This window comes from Pyxicephalus adspersus, chromosome 1 (assembly GCF_032062135.1).
Source record: "Pyxicephalus adspersus chromosome 1, UCB_Pads_2.0, whole genome shotgun sequence".
NCBI lineage: Eukaryota > Metazoa > Chordata > Amphibia > Anura > Pyxicephalidae > Pyxicephalus > Pyxicephalus adspersus.
The window spans coordinates 124,401,220-124,425,429 of NC_092858.1; the positions used below are offsets into that span (position 1 = coordinate 124,401,220).

The 24,210-nt window shown below is 36.3% G+C and overlaps 1 protein-coding gene across 1 annotated transcript in view; it reads right to left on the reverse strand.

The window, feature by feature from the left end:
* The window catches only part of AMPD1 (adenosine monophosphate deaminase 1), a 35,373-nt gene extending 15,155 nt beyond the window's left edge, over positions 1-20,218 (reverse strand). Inside the window, 9 exon segments of the mRNA XM_072426153.1 lie at positions 518-681; positions 4,166-4,297; positions 5,786-5,980; positions 7,618-7,747; positions 8,009-8,228; positions 8,612-8,777; positions 11,196-11,346; positions 14,921-15,095; positions 20,151-20,218. Of these exon segments, the coding sequence (XP_072282254.1) occupies positions 518-681; positions 4,166-4,297; positions 5,786-5,980; positions 7,618-7,747; positions 8,009-8,228; positions 8,612-8,777; positions 11,196-11,346; positions 14,921-15,095; positions 20,151-20,166 (1,349 nt within the window). The 5' untranslated portion in view covers positions 20,167-20,218.
* Between the last annotated feature and the right edge of the window lie 3,992 nt (positions 20,219-24,210).

A 24,210-nucleotide genomic window follows, 5' to 3' on the forward strand; every position in this document is an offset into this window, starting at 1 on the left:
CGAGCTGCCCCATTTCATGAGCCACGTGCTATATATGGCCTTAAATTTAGAGAGCAAACTGAAAGGTATATAAAATGACTATGGGTTTCTATGAAACAGCATTTAGACATATATTCAACTGATCTGGTTAGACTGTTTTCATTTAACAGTGGCCTCACAGGGCACCCTAAGTGGAATCTCATGGTGAAGAAAGTAATGATGGTATTGCACCACTGGCCTTACAGTCAAAAATACAGTCTTTACCCTCTACTGATGTAAGTTTGTTTTACATGAACATCCTGATGTAACCCACTTCCCCAACCTTTTCCTCCTTTGAAAATCCTTAAATGAGGAATGTTTTTTAAAAAAAAAGTCTTTATTTTGTAGACAGGATAACATGCAATAAAACAACCAACGTGTTCCAGGGATACAAACATCTTCTCTTCATCAGGCCTTCAATAACAATGATTGTAGTTCTGCTGAAGGCTCATTGCTGTATGCAAAATAGCACATAACAGAAAAATTTGGAACAACTTACTAGATTCTTGGCACTTGAATCATCCATTTCATGTTTGGAGAGTAGACTTTGTGCTTGTTGAACCAACTTGCAAGTTTTGTCCATTCTTCGGGGGAGCGTCCATAGATTGAGAGGCGGGGCTCAGCATACTGATATTTTGCATCTTCTAAATCTGATCCTACTTCCTAGAAAGTAAATGTTTATATAAAGAATTATGCTTGAAATCACATGTCCAAAAATGTGCTTACTGGAAAAAACTTAATTGAAAAAATTCAAACTGTATCATATTGAACTACTGTGCAGAGAATCAGTTTGGATCCTTCTATATCCTAATACTTTAGCTTTATGTACTTATATTCCCTCCTAAGGTTCTCCTGCTTGGTAGGAGTATTTTTCTGGAAGAAACTTTCTATATTGAGAAACACTATGAACAACTAGAGGTGCGCATTTTCTTTTCTCTTTTTGGCACCTCTATACAGTCACTATACGGCAAGCAATACTGTTAATACTATTGTCACAATCACTGGCTTCACATCCTGTGAGCTGAAAAATTCTAATGGATTTAAAATCCATAAATATTCTTTTTGGGATCAGATCTCTCAACAAAAGTGTCAGCGGCTGAATGGATTTCTCTTACCCGTGTCAAAGTGTATGTAGACCCTAACCCAGGAGTCGGCAAACTCTGGCCTTTAGGCCAGATACAGCCTAGCCAATAGTTTGTTCCGGCCTAACCCCCCCTGGCCAGGTGGAATTAGGAACTACAAGAGCTGGAGCCACCAGAGCTCCAGTGCCGCCCCCTTGCAGTTGCTCCCCTATTTACCACGGTCGGCGTTGATACTTCCGTCGCTGCGGTAAATAGGGAAAGCTCCCTGAAGGTAAATCCCTATCCTGCGCAATGCATATGGAGGAGAGGGATTTCACCTAAGGGGGCATTCCCTGGTGGTGAGGGGAGCCATTAGGGTGGGTCCAGCCTAGTGTGCTCCCACCCTCCCCATAAATGGCCTAGTGGCCATAAAACTTTGCTGACCCGTGCCCTAACCATTTATACACAGCCCTAACACACTTCATTATGGTGACAATGCTGCTTTCCTATAAATACAGTATAGTTAGCAAGCACTGTGACCCTATGACATAAAAAGTGTTAATTGACAGGATTGCCAGGTTAAAAAAAAAAATATATGAATGTGTAATAGTAATATGGCTAACACATCTGAGAACAGACAAGCTGCAATATATCACATTCTTACATACAAAGATGTTCTTTGGTTTAGTTATAATTTAATTTATTGACCCTTAATGTACTTTATGGACCTAGCTATGACGATCGCCCTCTCAGCCCGCACCCCTGCGCATAGACTTTCCAGCACGCTCAGTAACAGTCCATGCACAAGCAGGCTGAAGAGGGTCCATATCTGGTAACCATTACCACACACACCATCACAGGTAGACTGCCACCACGTGGTTAGACGGAAGCTCGCACCGTTACCCTTGACAACAACAGTTATACGTCTGCTTCTTTAGTGTCACCCGCTGCCACTCCAGATGGGGATGTTTCAGAAATCACAAGATGTATAGTTGCGTTTCGGGTTAGCAGGTTACACTATTTCTAGTTAGAGCATTCAGAGATTCAGCTTACACTTTTTATAGTGTTTAAAAAGTAAAAACATACAAAAACAGTGCATAAACAAATTATAGAAAAATATAGACTAGACTAAGAACAATAACAGAACAATAGCAGAACTATAGCAACAGCATAAAATAAAAGGGAAAACTGTGAAATAATACTTAGGTAGAGTTGGTTTTCCTTGGTCCAGGTTGCTGTGTAAAGTCCAAGTTATTAGTCACTGGGCTCCCTGCAGTGTCCAATGTGTCAGTGCTGTTGTCCTTAGCAACTTATGGTACTTATGGTACACCAGAACAGTCAACTACTATTTTATACAGAATGGTATATTGGAAATATAAAGCTTATTATTAAATCATTTCAGAATACATCTCAGAGTACAATCAGGGCCACTCTGCTAGCTTTATCTGAGTTTTATAACACCTGGAGAAACAAAACCCCAACTTTTACAATGGGTGTCATAAACCAGAGGACGCTGATTGTCAGATCAAGAACTATCTGATAAGGGAAAAAAGTATTATGACCCTGGTCTGTTAGAGAAACAATTTCCAACAAAGACCATTTGTTATATTTAAAGGGAAAATCAGGACTTAATATTTTCCACAATATCACACTAGTCTTTTGGGCTACTATGCAGCACTGCAGGATGTGCAATCAGTATATCTCTCCCATCTACTGTACCTGAAATCATAACACAAATGGTTGCAATTGCAAACATTTCAAAGAAAAAAAGGAAATGTAAAAAATGTTGCTCTAAAACAGAAAATTCCCAAAAAAGTAGTGTGATAATCAGGGGAACTGGGATCATCACACAGCACATAGCTGTACAGTCCAAAATAGTGCCTTTATTTATACTCAAAAAAGTTTCTATTAGCATACAAGAAAATTAAACTGGGCTTTTATTCAGCCATATTTTTTACAGAAAACACGAGTTTCCAGCAGCAAGCTTAAAGTTCCATTTTATTATAACCAGTCTGGTGTTTCCTAGCCATCTCCAAATCCTGACCCGGAAAAGAGCTGGAGTGTTTGGCCCACCCATTCTATCCAATACACTCCGGACCTGGGTCCTAAATAAATGTTTATAGAGTTACAGTTCTGCCATGAACCACAACCATTTCAATGTCCTTTAACTTCTTCCCCAGGTACAACAGAAGAAGATGCTGCCAAATACTCACTAAATTTGGCCTTGTATACCACATACTACAGTAGGTAGATCAAAGAAAGGCAAAGAATAAAACAAACGTAAGTACAAGAACCTTAGTACTAATACAAACATAATAATTATAGTATGACCCATGGGGAATCTCCCTCTGTAATATATGATGGGCATGCCAGGCATCATAATAGGTTTGCTAGGACCTAAAGGGAATCTCTCTTTGTGACATATGATAGGCATGCCAAGCATCACAGAAAGTACAGTAATACCTAAAGGGAATATCCCTCTGTAACATATTTAGCCATACCAAACATCACAGTAAACATATTAGGACCCAGAGTGAATCTCCCTCTATAACATATGACAGGCATGTCAAGTATCAGATTGCAGCTAGCAGTAAATCTGGTAAAACCTAAAGGGAATCTCTCTTTTTAACATATATTAGGCATGTCAAGCATCACAGTAAATCTAAATGGAATCTCCCTCTGTAATACAAGTTTAGTATGACAACTTTTACAATGGGGAGGGCTAGGAAATGATTAATTTACATTGGACATTTATAGTTACACTTATGGATTTAAAGATGTGTGAGAGAAGTGGGCAGCAAGCTATACACAATAAAAATACCTTGTTATCCTAAAATAGGGTTATTGTTGCATAGAGCTTGGTTTATTAAAGGTTTTAAAATGTACCTGTATGGTAAGATAAAGTTTTTTTTTCATTTTTTTGCCGTGAGTGGTGATAATGTTTTTGTTCCCCAGCTAAAATGTAAGTCTATTATTCTGATAACAAGGTAAATGCACTTTTGAAATGTTTAGAAATGAGAAATGACATAAATAAGATTCTTTTAAACCATAACAAGATTTTGCAACGCTATATTATTAAGACTTACCTTAATGATTGTAGCAAAATATTCACCATCAATGAAGTTTTCAGTTTTTAGGTACAGGTCTCGTAATTCACTGGCACCTACTGGGTTATATTTGGCATTGAATTTGTCAAAGCGCTGGAATGTTTGTCTTCCCTGGAGAAAAATAGACATGATTTATTTTATTTACTTGCCTTTTGTGCTCCATTAGGGAGATTCACTTTCCAATTACCCTAGTGGCCATTGACCATTGAAGATTTAAAATCTTAGACTCTTTAGAGCAGGGGTAGGCAAACTTTTATGGCGACCAGGCCATTTTAGGGGTGGGCGGGAGCACAGTAGGCCAGACTTTGAATCCCTCCCTAATGGCTCTGCCCATCACCGGGGAATGCCCCCTGAAGTGAAATCCCTCTCCTCAGTATGCATTGCTGAGTAGAGGGATTCCCCTTCAGGGAGCTTTCCCTATTTACCACGTCGGCGGAAGTATCAATGACCACCGCGGTAAATAGGGGAGCAACAGCAAGGAGGCAGCTCCGGAGCTCCAGGGGCTCCAGCTCCGGTTGTTCCTAATGCCCCCATTGCCGGCCAGCATTAGGCCGGATCGGCCAGGGGGCGTTAGACCGGAACAAACAACCGGCTAGGCCATATCTAGGCCTAGTTTGCCGATCCCTGCTTTAGAGCATTGGGAAAAACTCCCAAAATGTGACATCTATTTCTATGACAACCCCTAAAATATGACTTCTGCTTAATTTGGAGCAATTTTTAATCCATACCTGCTGCTGAATTGTTGCTATGTACCTCAGCACTATGGTCAATGTTAATCCCTTTTGTTTTAAATGAAGAATGTTATGAAGATAAGCTACAGTTTTATCCCAAAAAGTTGTATGTTATAAATAGATATGTAATATTAGATAGACAGACAAACAGACAGATAGTTTGTGAGATACAATACATTATGTATTTTATTTAGAAAAAAAGACAAAATTGTCCAATTTCAGTGTTCCACTGCAAGCTCAACCACGTTCCTAACTGCTAGACTGTTGAAAACTATTTTGTTTATATGTTTGCAAGCAGTTGTGGTTACAGGGCGATGGATCATAGCACAGTTCCTGGAAGTGAGAAGTCACTTCAGGCCTTGAGGTTGCTTTTCCTCCATTGAAGGAAGAATTGGACCACAGGCACACTCAACCTTGCTAAACCCAACGACAAACAGGATGTCAAACGCTGCAGTTGACATTAAACTGCATAGTGGCTAAATAGTGGTGTCTAAGAGCAGTTTTTAGTGGCAAGTCTAAAGGAGGCCTATACATATTGGGTCTAATGTAATATAGCTCTCGGAGACTAGAGAAGATAGACTATCATAGGAGGACCTGGGTGATCCAGCAAACCTGGAATGGATCCAGTAATGAAAACAAACTATTAGTAAATTATTTTTTAAGAAATTTGGTTTGCTGGATGACCCAGGTTCTCCCGTGATAGTCTATCTCATCCAGTCTTGGAGAGCTTAAATAAATCAGACCTACTGTATGTCTATTATAGTTATGGCTGCCAGACCATGGCCTTTACCTTTAATCTTTAAGATGCATGAAGTTCAACATACAGTACAAATAGATGCATTAATCTTAAGACCTTGTAAATACTTACAGCATGAACATCTAGAGAGTCAACTGTGAGGTCATAGGGGTGAAGGTTCAACTTTTCAAACACCTGTTTCAGGGTTAACTGAATTCCCTTTGCATTGTACACCACACGCTCTGCATTCACCCTATAGGACTTCTTGATGAAACGTAGAAGGTGCTTCTGGTTCATGCAAGCTGCAGCATGGATATGAGTGTCAACCTATGAGAGGAAAATGACCATCAATATAATTATGACAGAAGACTTTTTCAATTTACTACATTGTTTTTCCCAAAGAATTTACCCAATATTACTTACATGGTCTACAGTCATAAAAGTACTGTATTTAAAACCTTCATGTCTAACATTTGCAAATGTTAACTTTTTAGGAGCAGAGATTTTATTCCAGTCTTACTGAATATTGCTACTGCAGGATTAGATTCCACTTTCCATGCCTGTGTTTAGAAGAACTGACATATCTTTCAACAAGATCTTTTATAGTTGATTTGCTTTGTTTAAATCTGTTTTAGCATTTTTAGCAAAATTTGGCAGTGCTGCAACACTTACTGTTTTTTTCCTTCAGGATTTCTGATAAAGCATCTGTTGTGTGTTTAACCTCCTCATTACATATTTTCATCTTCTGTTCTGCTTTCAAGTCAACTTTAATAAAATTCTAAACACTTATTTCACATTAGTCATACAATACTGCTAAGGAAAGTCTTGTAAAGTTTGTAATTCACAATTAGTAGACTATTTAAATGAAACAAAAGTTCTAAATGAATAAGACAACGTCTAGACATGCTATAATAAAATGATCCTCCTAAAAATGAGCTGATACCCAACCGATATTGCCAAGAAAAAAGAAATAAAATTATGTAAATGTCTGACTATGATACAATAAAATAATCCTACCAACAATGGGTTGGTACCCAACCAATCTAACCAAAGAAGACCTGGAATGTATATGGTCCAAGATTTCAAAAATGTACTAGCAAATAGCAAATCATTTTGAAAAAATCCATGCCAAGTTTGCTGGATCACCCAGCCTCACTGACGAAAGTGTATCCTCTCCTCGCCTTGGAGAGGTTTAATAAATCAGGCCCATAGTTCTAGGACTACAGAGCTGCCATATAGTATAGTAAGCACCCTGAAATAGGTACTATGTGATAAGTACTGCTTATTGTATCTAAAAAAAAACAGACATTAGGTTAAGAAAGATGGATATAATGGAAGGAGCTTGAATTTGTATTAAAATGGTGTTATTATTGATTTGAAGTAGATTTACAGAATTTTTGGGATGGCTTGAGACATTTATTTTGTTTGTATGATATGCTTGTGTTAAATTAAATGTAATGAAAATTAATAAAGATATTGAAACAGTAAAAAACAGACATTACAGACCTTTTAAACCATATTCCTAGTTAAACTATGTGTAAGATTTATATATTGTATTATGATTATTAGAGTCTTGAATTGTCGAAATCACTTTCTACTTCCTAAATGTACATAGAAAAAAAATGAAGAAATAGCAAGTTCCTGAATTTTTTGTTTTTTGTATTTTTGAACCGTGATTCTATCTAGAACTGTGCTTCAGTTATTATATATATAAATGATTTAGGATAAATCAGTTAGGTTAATTGGCTTCCAGAAAAAAATTATCTTAGACTGTAATAAAGACATATGGCTATAGTAAGGACATTAGATTGTGAGCCCCTTTGAGGGACAGCTAGTGACATGACTATGGACTTTGTACAGCACTGAGTAATATGTTGGCGCTATATAAATACTAGTTAATATATATATATTGGTAACATTTTGGACAGTGTGGTTCACTTTTTAAGTACTGTTAATAATAATACCTTTCTGCAATTGTAGAAATCTCGATGTGGGTTATTTTTCAGCTCCTTTAGTTCTTCCATTTCGTTAAGCATTTCATGGACTTTGTACTTAGATGATAAAAACTTCAGGCGTCGATGGCTGTAGGTCTTACTGCAGTCAAACACATGGTTGTTTTTATATTACACAATATTTATATTAAAATTCTGGTCTCAGAAAACCTTTTTTTATAGTTATAATGGTATATTTTGTAAGGGGCGATGTTTAAAATGATATTCGAATTTGTGAGGTGCACAGGGAGGTGGCATCATAATTTCAAAACCAATAAGATTTTTGTTAGTCTGTATAGGATTAAAGTAAGCAGAATGAAAAAAAAGGTATATATAATTTTTGGCCCTGGTTGGAAGTACTTACACAGGTCCTTGAGCGATAAGGGTAATCAAAAAATTCATGTCATCCACAAATTCATTAACATCTGGGTAGTTGTAATTTCTCGGTTTACCCTTGGACAGGGCATTTTTGTCTGGGTAAATATAAATAACACCGTTTTTCATTCCTAGTGGGTACCCAAGGTCATTGGGCAGGTTATCAGTTCTGAAAGGGTCTTCATCCTTTTGTGGTGGTGGGTTAAAGTCTGTAAAGAAGAAACAAAATGATATTATCATGATGGTAACAGCATGTTGTTTCTTATTTGACCCAGATAGATTTTTGAACAACAGTTACAATTTACACATCTATGTGTTTTTTTCTGCATTTTACATTCTTTTTACCATCAATATATTAGACGCCTGTACAGGAGCCTCAGATTCACACCTGGCATAAAAGTTTGAATTTAGGTAGTTTAGATTAAAATGCATCTTATCCAAAATGGAAAGTGTGATTTACAAAAAACCTTGTTTAAGGCAAATTAGGTGGACTATCTGTCTTTGCTGGAAAGCATTAAGATTCCAGTGCTTGTTTTTGAACTGTTGTCTACAAGTGTTTTCTATATATGTTTATACCCTTTGCATGTCTTACCTGGATAGATCTCATCTTCTTCTTTCCAGGTTTTACCTTCTATGTCTCGGAGATACTGAGCTACTGTTCTTGGGTATCACTGGAAAGATGCGTGCATATATTTTTCCCTTATGGTTAATGCCCGAAACAGACCTTTTCCAGCCATCTCAAAATCATCAACTGTCACCTGTAATACAAACCAAAACAAATATTTACATTTAGAGGAGTATTCCTAATTTTAAAGAAAAAAATGGTAAATAATTTAAAAATTATAGGCGTATATATAGGTACAGTAAAATGTATTTGTTAATCTAACTTCCTTATATCACTTATGCTATTTCCAGCTCAAACAAAGTTATTAGCCGTTTTGGAGGAACTGTCTTTAAAATCAATCACTGTGTAAGCAATAATATACATTTCCCAAGTCTTCACATAGTCTTTATGTTCTTTGGAAATGCCTTGGAAGCACCTGGAGTCCCAGGTGCACTAGCAATGACTTTCCTATGAAAGTCGGTAGTTGGTCCTGCCTTTCATATGACTCCTAATTGGCCAGTAGATCCATAGAAGACATTGATGGATCAATACAGAGGAAAAGAAGGGGATAGTGTGCAGATCCATGAGACTGTTGATAACAAATATCCACGTGTGTGCTAGAAATAGCTTTACTATAAGATTGCTACTTATATACTCCTATATACACTTCAATATATTAGTGTAGAAAGTTTTGTGGCAAATTTTTCTACGTTCTTCTTCATAAAAGACATAATTTTCATGTCTTTAACTATTGAAACCATAGAAGGCTTAAAAACAGCTGTATGCAAACTGGATAGAAAGTTTTTTTTACAGTATATGGACTCTGTGCTGTAAATATGAAGTTTTGCATGCTCTATGTGCAGTTGGCCGTAAAACCAAAAATATAGTTTGTATCCATTTTCATATCCTAAATATTGATTAAATTCATTACCCCATGCTTTGTTTCATGATGACATCATAAATTATGATCCCTGCTCTCTAAAGAAAATAATACAATTATAATATATTCTGATATTAATATCAGATATTCTAATACCAGGTCAAATTTCCAAAAATGTCCACAATGCACACCTAGTCTTTATATATTCTCTCAGAACTGGTTTACCTTAAGAGCATTTTCAGCAGAAAGATTATAAAGCAAAAAGTGTCTTCAACTGTGTTTTCGCCTTTTATCACTAGAGGGTGTCACCATTCCAGTTGTAGAGCAATTCCACCAAATGATCACAAATATACTTTGAATCATGCAGAGACATATAAATGTACAATGCTTCTAAATATGTGCACATTTTTTAGAGAAGTAAAAAAGTTTTGGACAATTATAAAACCTGCACATTAAGATTTATTGACCTTCCAGTGAACTTTGTCCAATTTTAAACTTTTAGTGTCCTGCTTAAAAGCAGACATTTTTTATCATGATTAGTCAAAAAAGCATCTCCTGTGCCCATCTCTGGGGGTAAGGGATACTTGATATAAATTTACATTTTTGTTTGTTGTCTGGTTTAAGAGCTTGTTTTCTTCTGAGGAAGTGTCTGTTTGTCTGTGAAACATGTTGAGAATGTAAAAAAAAATTCCTTGTTTCTAACAGATGATGCAGCTGCACACTTTATATATGCATGATACAAACTTGTTAACATCTACCTGAGCATTTTCTTGTGTACTGTTTTTATTAATCTATTAGTTATTATACAATCAAAATAATTTTTAACTTGTATTTAAATTTTTTACTGTGGGTAAATTTTGGTTTATCTGTATGTTCGTGTACCATATATAACACAGATTACAAAAATGTGATGCATGTGGCTCTTTTGCCCTGCAGTGTGTGCTGGTAACATGCATTTAGGGTGCCATTAAAAATGAATGGCAACCCAGCGCACCAAAGCATATCATGTGTTCTGCTGGACATAGTGTAGAAACCCGTGCATCATAGTAACACAGTAGTGGGATCGAGCCTTAAATCTCATTCAGCCATGAGGATATCTCATCTGTTTTTTATATTACACTATAAACTTTGCAGCTGGTAATTTTGTGTGCCATCTCATATCCATAGCGTAGGATAGGAATTAGCATCAGATGTCTACTGCTTGAGTCCTTATGAAATATTTCAAGGTCATTCATCTAAGTCATTCAGTTTTGTTGACACATGCCAATATAGCTGATGTTTGTAACTGCTTGTAACATGACAGGTTCACTCATATCTCATGTCTTAGATTCACTCCCTTCCAGACACTACATGATAATCTTCTGTAGATTTCATCCAGTCAAATACTTACTCACACTGCTTCTGGTCATAGTTGCAAAACCCCAAGTATAACCTGTTCATCATTTCATCATCCTCACATAAACATTGTTACCTATATACAGGACAATATATATATGTACTAAACGTTGTGTATATATATATATATATATATATATAAATGATAAACCTGCTCTTCTTGCTGTACCTCCAAAAGGCCTCCCCAGTGGCTTTGGATAGATTTATTTATGTACATTGCAATAACATGCTGCAAAACATGCACTCTAATGTAACTACACAATTGAAAAGGATTTTGTTTTTTGTTTTTTTCCTTACCCCAGATGCAAAGTCTCCAGTAATCTGTACCCTTTGGAAATCTGGCACAGTTTTATAGAGAGGTTCAGAATCATCTGCTACAGACAATTTTTTCTCTTCTGTCTCAGGGACTTTGTGAACAATTGTCTTCAGACGTTGTAAACGCTTTTTCCTTGAAAGGAGATATAAGACATCAATATATAATTATTTTACAAAGAGATGTAATTTATTAGGACTAAGAAAGCGAAAATATAGGAATAGGTGGGCATAGACATTTGTTTTCAGATTGCCGGGTGGACTACATATTACTGGCCCATGAATCAATGTTTGTGGGGTGCTCTGGTGAACCCAGGTGTCGCTTAGACAAACTTGTGTTACCCGGGTTCATCAGATCATCAGTTACTAAAGCAAGAACTCCTGTCTCAATAGATAAGAAATAAAAACAATTTTTTTAATTTACTGAAAATCGTAGTTCAAGTATGGGTGGGAAAAATTTAGAATTTTTCTTATAAGCTTCTCTGTGCTTTAATGTACCCCTGTACTCATTCCCCTACCTCGGTCAGAATACAGATCCCACAATAAGCCTCTCCCATAAACCTCTACATCTATTTTAACGAACAGAATGTAGGGAAGAGGCTCTGTCCCTCAAATTTCAGAAACCCCACTGTTGAGGAAAAATATGGACATAGATTGAACAGGAATAGGGGGTAGGGGACATGTATACTGCCAAATATTTTCCTGCTGATCCAGATTCCATGTCTGGAAATGGGTCCCTTATGAACACTAATAAAGAGGCTTTGCTGTCTAGTTATAATTAGAAAAAAAAAAAAAAATACAAGCATCCCAAGCATGTCATATGAAGAATACTGTATGTTTGTTTTTACATTCTTGCCCACTGTGCCATAGGTGTCCACCCATTATAGAATGGATTTTTATTGGTAAATTTGTGAATTAATTACTGTTTATATACCTAAAGCAGGGGTGTCAAACTGGCCCCCAAAAGACATTTTTTTGGCCCCCAAAGGAATTCTAATTATAAATTGCAGCTGGCCCGCCGCTGCATTGAAATAGCTCCACTAATCCATTTTCTGGCATCACTGGCGTCTATAGACCTGCGGCCTGTGTGCCTATGCGTTGGACTGTTTTATTAACGCAGGAAATTGTAGTAGCCATGCTATTTCTCTATTATAGGCTTGTTCCAGATTGAATGTTAAGCAAAACCTCTTTGTTTCCATATGAAAAGGTTTGGCCCGCGACTTTGTTTCAGTTTTTAATTTTGGCCCACTGTGTATTTGAGTTTGACACCCCTGGCCTAAAGGGATAATACTAACTGATACTTGTGAATCAAAGCATTGGGATGCTAATGAGCAAATTAAGACAACCCCTCTCTCCTGCCAGGTTTAAAATGTATTTGTAATCAGTTGTTATAGATGTTACCATTAGGTAAAAACGATTTCCTTGAAAAATGCTCCTATAGGTCCCCCTGACTCCACATAAATTTTTGTAATAATACCAAGTTTAGGGGCTTTGCAATTAATACAAAAAGTGAGTACTGGCAATAGCTCACATTTAACCATTATCACCCTCCCACCTAAATTTTATTTTTTTTTGTTTTGTGACATTGTCCTATGGGTCCCCCAGACATCCTCAGGCATTTTGGAGACAATTTAACCCTAAAATCTACAAACCACAGGCAAAAAATGTATACATAGAGCCCAATGTGTTCCACTGAGTTCCCCTCTTTTTTGAGGGAGTGTTCTTTTTTGATTTTTTTTTAGTTTGAATAAGTGCTATCTAATGATCATCACAGTCAATCAGGACCTCCTTCCTCCTCATTGCTCATTTTTTAATTGATTGATATAGGCATTTCTCAATCCTTTTTCTTAAGTACTGGCCAGCACCTTACCTCTAGCATTGTATCCTATCAGAGAATTCTGGAGCACTAGTAGCATCTTTTTGTATTAAAATCAATAAACTGCAGTTTCCAATTCTTTGATCATACCTCTAACCCAGGTTGTATTAGTGTGTATGTGGTAGTGTGAATATGTATGTGTGTTAATGTGTTTATTTGTGTATAGTTTGTTGTGTTTCTGAATATGTGCTTAGTGTGTATATATGTATGTTAATGTGTATTCATCTTTCATTTGTCTTAGTGTGTGTATTTTACTCTACATAATGATCTTGTAAAATCTGCCGCCAAGAAATAGAATCATTAGTAGTGTTGGTCGAATATCCTACTATTTGATTCAACAGCTATTTGATCGAACAGTGAGAAATTTGCTGGGTGATCAAATGCCTGAATTCTAACACCAGAATTACCTCTACAGTTGCACTACGATCTCTGGTCACTACAGATGATGAATGGGGACCCATTCATCCCCTGTAGTGCCCTGTATTCTTGGATAGAGAAACTCTATCAAAGAATACATAGTAGTAGCACAGCACAACAACAGCGTTCGCTACTGCAGTGCTGTACTATGTGTTGTTGGATAGAGAAACTCCATCCAGCAACACAGGGCACTACAGGTGATTTTTATCATCAAATCCCATGTTTCTCGGGTCGGGTCTATCCCAATTCGAACAGCCATATTCGGGTCGAATATAAGGACAACCCAAATTCGAACACCCAAACTAATCATTACTTTTAATTCAGCCCCAGTGTGTGTTGATTACCTTTTTAAACACCCACCAATTTCACGCATTCTGAATATTATGCCTCACTTGTCAACATCAATTAGCCTCTGAACTTTTTTATTTTCTGTAAATGTACTAATATGTTTTTACCTAAACTAATATTCACTCAAGCAAAACCACACTGAAACTACTACACCTTCTTACTGATGTTACCATCATATTCACTATATCAATGTGGACAGACTGGGCTCTCAAAGGCTGGAGAAGATATGTTTTCATTAGTCAAACTAGGTAATCCAGCAAACCTGGAATGGATCTGGTCCAGGATTCAAAACATTGGCTAGCAAATAGCAAATGACTTAGAAGCAATCAATTCCAGGTTTGCTGGATAACCCAATATTACTGAAGAAAGTGTATCCTGTCCAGCCTTGGAGAGGTTTAATAAATCGGGGCCATTTTCTCACATCAATACTGATTGTGTCTCAGCAAACACATTTCAGTTGTCTCACTATAAGACCGATTGTGGCTCTTCAGACATGTTTCTACTACAATTTATTGAGAAGTTCTTTATCTATTCGTCCAATAATGTTTTCCATTACAAAATATTATTCACTGTGTTTACTATTTTCCTGCATGTTTTTCAAACACCTGTTGGAACATGTTCCATAATTAATAAGCCCATTTGAAGTCATACATTCGCTGGATTGAAATTTTAGTTACAGATTCTATGATTGTATTTTATTTGGAGGATGAAGGCTGTTAATATTATAAAATAGGTTGCAATGTGACAGTGAGGATATATTGGGCCCGATTTATTAAAGCTCTCCAAGGCTGGAGAAGATACACTTTCATCAAAGAAGCTGGGTGATACAGCAAACCTGGAAAGGATTTCTTCTTCCAGGTTTACTGGATCACCCAGGTTTAACTTTGAAAGTATATCCTCTCGAGCCTTGGAAAGCTTTATTAAATCAGGCCCATAATGTATTACTATATTGGACTGTGGGGGAAGAAAAATACCCCATTTGCTGGTATACTATTTTGAGACCAAGACAAGGCAGGAAAGGATGTTAAAATAATTTCAAAATATTGTAAAATCTACCCCACCTCTTTACCTTTTATCGTGAGCCTCCTTGGTATCTTGCATAACCATGTGATGTTTCATTTCTTCTTGTACTATGGGGCAGTGTTCCCCAACATCAAAGGGGGATAGTTCTTCCTTGGCATCATCACTGAGGACCTCAGTTGCAAACACTTTCTCAGCTAATGTACGGATCTCTTCTTTATTGTCTGCAGAGTTGAATACCACATTTATTACAGATTAATAACAAACTTGTAAACACTAAATGACTGATGATATGGGAAACAGATCAGGTTATTTCCCCCCATGGCTTTCAGTAAAACAATGGTTAAACAATGAACACTAAATAATACTAATAATATAATACAATAATATAAAAATAAGGAACGTAAAGCATATGCAGCACATATTCTATGTGTGCCGGGTGCCTATAATCCAATTAGACTCTATTTTTAATTTTGACATTGCATTGGAAAATGAGGACAAGTTTTATGTTTATGTTTTATGTAATATTATTACATGATTCGGATGGAAAGAGCTATGAGGCATTTTAAACTACTATTTGTACTGCTATTGCCAGACTGTATTGATTAGTAAATAAAAGTGATCCATTACCTAGCTTATGTTTAACTAGCTCAACTAGACTTCAGACCATTTTGCACTTTTAGTTAGAGGAAGAATATGTTGAGGTTTCTGGAACCCCCCAACAACCAGGTCAAAAAAGCTTTATGAACAACCACTATATAGACAGAAACATTCTGTTTTATAGAGAGGGAGAGTGAGGACGGAATATGGGAGGTGTTACCTGCTTTCGCGGAACTGGAAATAAAATCATTCTTACTTCTCATTATTGATCTGGCAGGATAGATTATTTGACATTGTTGGACAACTGTACAAACACCAGGTTTTTGCCCAAGATAATCATGAACATTTATAACTGGCATCAAAAATTTAGCATCTGTATGTAACTTTAGACTTTCAAATATGTTTCTTGGATAATATATGTTTTGCTGAAATTCCAGATTTCATATGAGATTTTTATTACCTGTTGAAGAAGAAATATGGCTTCCCATTCAAAAAACACATGCTCTACTACTTACTACTAGTTACATGTGCACCGTTTTCTTCTAGTCCCACTGCACTACAATGAGAAAATGTTGCAGGGATCATGACTACCTCACCTCTGATGCACAATGCTGTAGTTTGTCAATCAGCACCGGATCTCATCTATTTCTGCCCACTGCTTCCTGGACCGACAGTCCTGAGCCTGTTACTGAAAAGCTCACACTGATCTGCAGTGTCTGGGAGATGGGGTAAGTGGAGAAGGATTTTGTGCAGTAAGAGAGGGCAATGGAAGTTAATAATCCTATTAAGCTTTAGCATCACATACTAACAAAATTTGGGATTAAATCAAAATATTGAACAAACAATTGCCCTGTAACATGCCAATCATCAGTCTACACCTTAGGTAAACTGTTTCCAATGGCTTTACAACTTATAGTTTGGCTGACTAGATAATAAGGTGATAAATAGTAACACACTAACACAAGGACACCCTGTGTACAAACAAAGGTCATGTTCTTTAACACCAAATTCAATGCTGTAGGTAACATATTTGGGGAAATGGCAGATTGTGAGCTTATCCTATTTGGATTATCCTACTTGACTGACAACAGATATGGTCTTCTTCTATCTTATAGAATAAATATTGCAGGAAATTATATTTATCTATATGCATGATCACAAATGTCATATAACAACCGCCTTGATCGTGTCAATAATCTAATTATTCTTTTGGTAAATTGTAGTATTGCAAAGTAACATTTGTTCTAAGCACCTTTTTTTGACATTCCTTGTTTTCTGAATGGCTAAGGGAAGGGAGGGTGTAACAATTACACTAATGCAACCTTGATAGGTAACCACTTATCTCAAATTTGGAGCTGCCAGAAGTACAATGGCAGCTGTACTATGAAGATGGAATAAACTTATTGATTTGGCAGAAGCAACAAGTGTTCCATGCATTACTTATACTTCACTCAAGGTCATTTTTTCCTTAGACCCCTATTCTTAAAAAAAAAAAAAACTTTCAGACTTGCAGCTATTAATTGCTCCTATTGGCCCCTCTTCATCTACTGTGCTGTCAAGCACACAGTAAGGTTGATTGAGGTGAGTGCAGCTGACGTGCTTGGAAAGGTCATGGCCAGAAGCCACCCGTTACTTTCAGGAACTGTACTAAAATCTACTGCAACTGAACTGTAGCCACAGCTGCATGCAAACACGTTCACAAGTTGGTTTCCAATTGCTCTCATTGGGTTGAATGGGAACACAGTTGAACCTGCGATGGAATGCTGTAGTCAGTCACAAATTTGAAATGGCCCTTAACCTTGAGTTTTATATTACGCTTATCAACAAAACCTAAAAACAGACATTGTTTGCAGAAATAATATTGTATTATGCTGGTGCTTCTTTTTTTAACTAGTTGGTAAGGAAAATCAATTTGCATTGCAAAAGCCCTGTAACCTTTATCTATGGTTTCAAAAGGGCTCATCATATGATGACTTGCTAGGTGTGATAATGGATAATGTTATCTTAGGAGTTTATAACCACTCTAAATATTTATTTCTTATTCACAGCCAGGAAGTGTAATGTAATAGAGTAAATATTTAAAGCAGACCATCAGCCAAAATTAACAGGACAAAAAGGAATAGCCAATTAAAAGATAGGATAACAAAACCGGCTTTTCATTTGTTTTTTGATTGAGGACTTTTACTGGCCATTATATGGTATCATTATGTACAAGGGGTATCTACACTGAATGATTCTGACTCTTTTCTGTACTATTTATTAAAATTTTGATTTAAACAAACTCTTATTCTGAAGCTCTATTATTAGTCGTGCCCGATCCTTCTTTAATTGGACTACAGAATATCTCGTTGTTTCGTCATCTCTACAACACATGTGAAAGTTTTCTGTTTATAGATCATTTTTCTGTACTTGCAGCATTTTTAAAGAGAAAAGATGGCAAAATGTGAATGTTTTAAACTATGGACTTTTTTGGAGGTGCCAAACATACACATCAACAAAAATATAATTTAAAGAACTGGAGAACATTATTCTTGCAATTTTCTTTTGCTTACTTTGCTATTTAAAATATAATGTGTTATATATGCATGTTATATTGTACTATTTAAATAGAAAATTACTCTTTTAACTTATCTGGGTTTTTTAAAAATGTTTACATTTTACTCACTTGTATACATTTACTTTAAAAATGTTTACATTTTACTCACTTGTATACATTTACTCACGATTCACCTTATTATACCATTGTAAGTTTGGAAGTCATACATACATGGGGCAGCACAGTGGCTCAGCGATTAGCACTCTGGCCTTTGGACATTTTCTAATTGAATCCAATAAAAAAGTGTGAATTTGGATTTTTTTTTTATAATGATAGTTACCCTTATGGTGTGTGTTGCATAGACACATTACTCCCATTCTATTACCAACCCCCTTCCTTGGTAGAAAAATCATTTCCCCCATGTCTCCGAGTGTTGATGATGAGTGGTGAGCACTTCCAACACTCCTATACTGAATACATTATTTCGGACCACCTGGACATAATTGGTGCCGTGGGTTGAACAGGCAGCCAATATATTACAGGGGGAAGGGGGCTCTGGACACCCAGCAGAAGAGGATAGGGCTGATGATGCTAGCAATGCACCACCCTAAAAATAAGACAGGGATCAAGGAGTTGTAGGAACTTCCACATCTTGATCCATGGATCTCACAGTTAGGAGATTGATCACTTTGAATGGGCAGAAAACTCGGCAGACAAGGAGTTCAGCTTTTATAAACAATGTCCGTCTTTTAAAGCAATATACCCAAATCTAATTGTATATTACAAATAGATATTAGTCATTTAAAATGACTAGTAGGTGATGATCTGTTTTTATCTCTTTTTAGCAAGACAGCTCAAAGAACAATGTCAATCACATTGACCTGTCACAAAACATCTCTAACTAATCTCTAACTAATCAGACCTATGTGACATAAAACCAGGGTGCTACGCGTTTCTGTGCTTCACATTATTATTGCATTAAGGAGGACCCTATTTTTGAACTTACTTTTCATTGTTGAAAAAAATTTAACAAACATAGTTACTGCAGCCAGCAAATGTCTTGATTTTAATCTTTTTTCCTCCATTTGGGTTTTTAATTACATCAGTGACATCAACAATGGCACCCAAAATTACATGCGCAAGATTGGGTGTCTTGCCCCTGTTGGGTGTCATTTTCCTGTTAACATTGGAACTCCCATCTTGTTCTGTGTATGCACAAGTTTGGAGGAACATTTGTGGAAGGCCCCTGATGATACAGTGCCTATTATCTGACATGTACAGAAGAACAGTCACAGTAATTAACACTGCAGCCTGGGATATATTGTATGAGCTAAATATCCCACGAGACTGCGGGTTTACCATCACTGCGAGGGTGAAGATGGATGTGGTGAGCTAAAGTATAACAAATCACTAAAAAAAAAAATATATATATATATATATATATATATATATATATATATATATATATATAAATATATATTGATAAGACTGTTTTAAGTTCTATAAATTGCAGACTGTTTCATTGCTTTGCAAAGTATGTATAATTAACTTATAATTACATGGACCTTTGCTCCTAATGGAGTTTTCAGTCCAGTGTTTATTCCTATATTTTAGAACCAATATTGGAAAATCTATGGTGTCTTTTTAAATGGAATGCACAAACATGAAAATGATGTTCAAACTTATGTGAGCAATAAAACCAGAACATCTGTACCGAAAAGCAAACAAAAAAAATAATCCTGTGGAATAGAAGAGTCATTTTATTTTAGGAAATTGTGGATTTTTATTTACCTGAATAATTGGCATGTCTGTTGTTCTGGCCTATAGAAAACCACCCAGTTTCTGAATCCGTAAAATAAGGATTCCTGAACAGCAAGCATTTCTACCGGTTGAATAAGCACACATCACATTTTCACAAAACACAAGGATACAACCTTATAATAAATAATGAATTTATAACCAAAACATGTTTTTATGACTAGTTAGCCAGCCTATTTATATTTTGTGTATGTCACTTGCAGACAATGCAGTCTGGAGGCTGTTACTGAAAACAAAAATCACAGGTTAAGACTGCACTAGATGGTGGCTGGCATTCTAAGGGTTTGCAGCTTGCACTGAGCTCATGGCCACACACAGAACTTACTTGATTCTCTTGACATCTTGATGCCAGGTCTTTACAGCTCAGCAGAGGGATAAGTGAATAGTCTAGCTGGTACTGGGTAGAAGTGTCAGACTGCTAGTGTGTGCACTCTTCTTGTGCTGTAATGTGATCTATACACTTTAAAAGGATAGGAGTCTATTTCCAGCATAGGGTTCAAAGTAGTTGCTAGAAGAGCAGATGCAATGAAACTTATTCCCTACTACAGCTAGAGAGATTAAGTGCAAAGCTTCAACACTTGTATATTTTGCATAAATATATATCATTATTTTTTAATTTATACTATCATTACTAGCCCACAGTAGTGGCTCACGAGAATAGGAAAAAAAATAACATAACCAATAGGCACCAATATATTTTTCTATATAAAATAGATAATGTTGCCATATTTTGCCAAAATGCTATTTTTATATAACCAATAAAAACTTACAGATCTTGGCAGAAGTAAAAATACAAGAAGTAATAAAAAAATAATTTTGGGGAATTTTAAGGTAATATATAGTAATAAGTTTAAATTTAATCATATGCGTAATTTAAAAACCTTTTATTTCACATCTTTAAAAGATGGTATGTAATGCAAATGTTATGTAACGACACCCTGGATGCCTATGATAGTGACCATAACACAGCCCAAAATATTTGCACGTATTGGTAGTTACACCTTCCCTTCAAGTATAACATATACAAAGAGCCTTAAATAGTAAAGAAAAATGTAAAGAAGTAAAAATACAAAGGCTTAAAACATTTAAGTACACAATACACACTAAAAGATAATATAGATGACTTACAGTATAAATAGAAGGAATTTGATAATCATGCCACTACGAACATGTTTCAGGGTATTACCCTGTCATCAAAGTGGCAGCAGAACCCCAAGAAATTTTTACATTGGTACCACAAATTATTGCTGGAAGCTCTTTTTGCACTTGCTTGACCTTAAGTTTCTTCTACATCTTCTATCAAAAGATTGCCACCTTGGAGCATTTGCTTAAAGTAGACCATCTCTAAGAGATGCCATTGCTGCCATTTCTGAGCTCATTGTCAAGAATTTAGATTGCCTGGTTATAAAGCTGACCTTTTGGTTTGCCAACTGTCAGTCAGACCCCTGAAACAAGTGCCCAGATAATGGTGACATGTTGTCAGGGATTCAGAAGGTATTTAAAGCAGAGGATCAAAATTCCAACCAGGCATGCAGTATGGTCTGCTTTCCAGAACTTTCATGTAAGAGTATAGAATACTATTTTCTAACTTTATTCTGCAGTAGTTTGCCTACATGGATTTGTAATGGGCCGGAAAAAGTGCGAAACGTAAGTGCTTTACCACTTCTTCCTAAATGTTTATTAAATAGTCCACTTTGCAATCTATTGTGCAGTGCATTTTAGTTGACATGTCATATCCCAGCTGGCATGGGTTGGTATGTGCTTTCGCATTGTGAGTGTGTTATTTTCTTTGTACTGTGCAATATACTAAAATATATTTTTTTTATTACTTGCCATCTTACAATGCAGGAACATTTGTTGATGATGGCCGGCTGATGATGATGATGATTGATGATGATGGCCAGCTTTAGGACTGTAACACGTTATGAGGATTGTTTGCAAAATGATTTAAGGGCAAATCCGGAATAAGAACTTTTGTGTTTTTTTTTTAATTGTTTGTGTCCCGTTTGGACAAGTTTCTCCCAAAGGCACAACTGGAAGTGAATAGAACTTTTTAAAACTCATCTCTGACAATGGACACCAGAACAAGTGCCTCATTGGATTTCCCCCTCTACTCCCATTATAGTAACAAGCATAGAATTCTGGATCCCCTTTTCATTTTCGCCAAGGTTATATATTCCACACAGAGGAGAGGTTATAGTTGTCCCTTAACACTAGAAGATGATTCTTTATTAGGGATATTTCTAATGTTTATTTACAATTATCTTCTGCATACCCAATACACATATTGTATGAAAATCAAATGATCAGTGTGTAAACTATAATAGGAATAGGATATAGGAAAAATAGGGAGGTGGATATTTTTTTTTTGTTAATGGAAATGTGTGAAATTGCCTGGTTTAAACTAAAATTTTGGCCTTCCTTTCTTTCCTATCAACTTTAGTTTTCACTGTGCTCTATCTAGACTTTGAAGGAGAGTTTAGTAATGTAAAATGGTTTTGCTAACAGAAAGAAGGTACAGGTTGACAATCGAAAATCCGGCCATCGATAATCCGATTCCTTCAGTTTTCCAGCATGAATTTCGGATCACATTATCAATACAGGGACTGTAGTACACTGTTTGGCCTCTTATGTTTTGATGGCGCTGTTCTGCAGAAACACCTGTTAGGTCTTGCTTGCTTCACTAAATACACGCTGAGACGTCCCTGCTGCCTGCTCCCTGGAACTGTGCCAGATCTCTGCGGCTGCTGCGAGAGGAAGACTGTTCTGTGTGTGGAGGAGAGTATAACCAAAAATCCGGCTCTCCTCAGGTCCAGAGGTTGCGGGATTTTTGAAAGTCAACCTGTATAATTAGTTCATGTGTCTACAGGTCCCCCTGTATGCAATAAAACGCTAAAAATTCTGCAATCTAAATTTACATTGACAGGTATCTATTTTACAGCAAGGCAGACTCAATCCAGTACAATTATCTTTCATTTAGTAGTCTCAGTACAATGTAAAAAAGCGGAATTTCTCACTTTCTTCTCTATTTTTTTTGGGACTTGGTGATAATTTAGAAACACAAAAGCCTATTCACAGATTACAGAAGGCTTTATCTTCTAGAATTACCCAATAGAATTTCTCTTTTTTCTAGAAGATGTCTGGTACCATGTCATGGCATACATGTACGGGGCCACAGTTGCCAAATAAATTTAATACATTTGCATTTATTTCATTTTGATAGTTGTGGTCTGGTGTAATCAGGATTTATTCACAGAGACCCAGATTACATAAAGCCACAGCTTTATTCAGTACAATAAAAAAAAAGTTTATTGCATGGATTTTTTAAATTTTGATATTATTTATAAGATCCTGCAGCATCCAGTAAAAAAACATTCACAGTAAAGAGAATTCTCAGTTTTGTTGTAGAAATACTGGTAAATTACAGGTAAATTTTGCAGAAGAAATATGTGGAAAAAGGGTTGTCAAGGTTCCACTGAAAACAAGATGGCACATGTAACTATTTTTTTAGAGAAATATTGATATAAATTACCTTTTTTTATCTGGTCTTGCTGATGATACCGCTAAAAGTGCAGATTAAACACATGCAAGCAGATATTCCACATTTTTTAGCACTGCTTATGGCACCTTGCCAACCACTTGGCTGCGCCCACTGCTGCAATGGTTCCTATATGGCAGAACTGAACTGCTCACTGCCACCCCATCCATTCTCCATGACTGAGCATAGGTAGGATACTACATGTAATGTCCCAACCACAAGAACAGCTCAGGTGTGTGGGAAGCGCCATTACCTCTGCCAGTCTGCATGCCCTAACAGAAAATGACACACTAAGAAAAAATATATATCATTTTGTCCCTCTACTGACAATGTTAAACCCTATACCATTTTTTCTCATTCAGTGTTTTTCTTCTCTAAATATCTCTCTTTCCACTACAAATCTTAATCCTGCCTTAAACCCACAGAGCTCTAGCTCCAGAAACATTGATATTCATGTGAGAGGTTTGACGACTTTACTAGGTTGTGTAATGGGAAAGAAATAATCTTACCGGTCTTGACTACAAGGGGTGTTTCTACAAATTTAATGATCAACCTCAAAATCTCATGGTCAACATTTATGCATGTATCTTTATTGGTGGATAGAGTTTCTTTTATTTGGATGGCTCAAAGCTATTAGATATGATTCCCTGTACTTTCCACCTTGTCCAATACCAGACATACCGGAATTCTTAGCATGGTATAAATGCCATCTACTGTTTATTTCTGGAAATGCAGTACCATGCTGGTGACACAAACAAATTTGGACTTATTTATTAAAGCTGGGTGATCCTGAAAACCTAAATTGATCTGGCCCAGGATTAAAAATTATATGCCAATAGCAATTTAT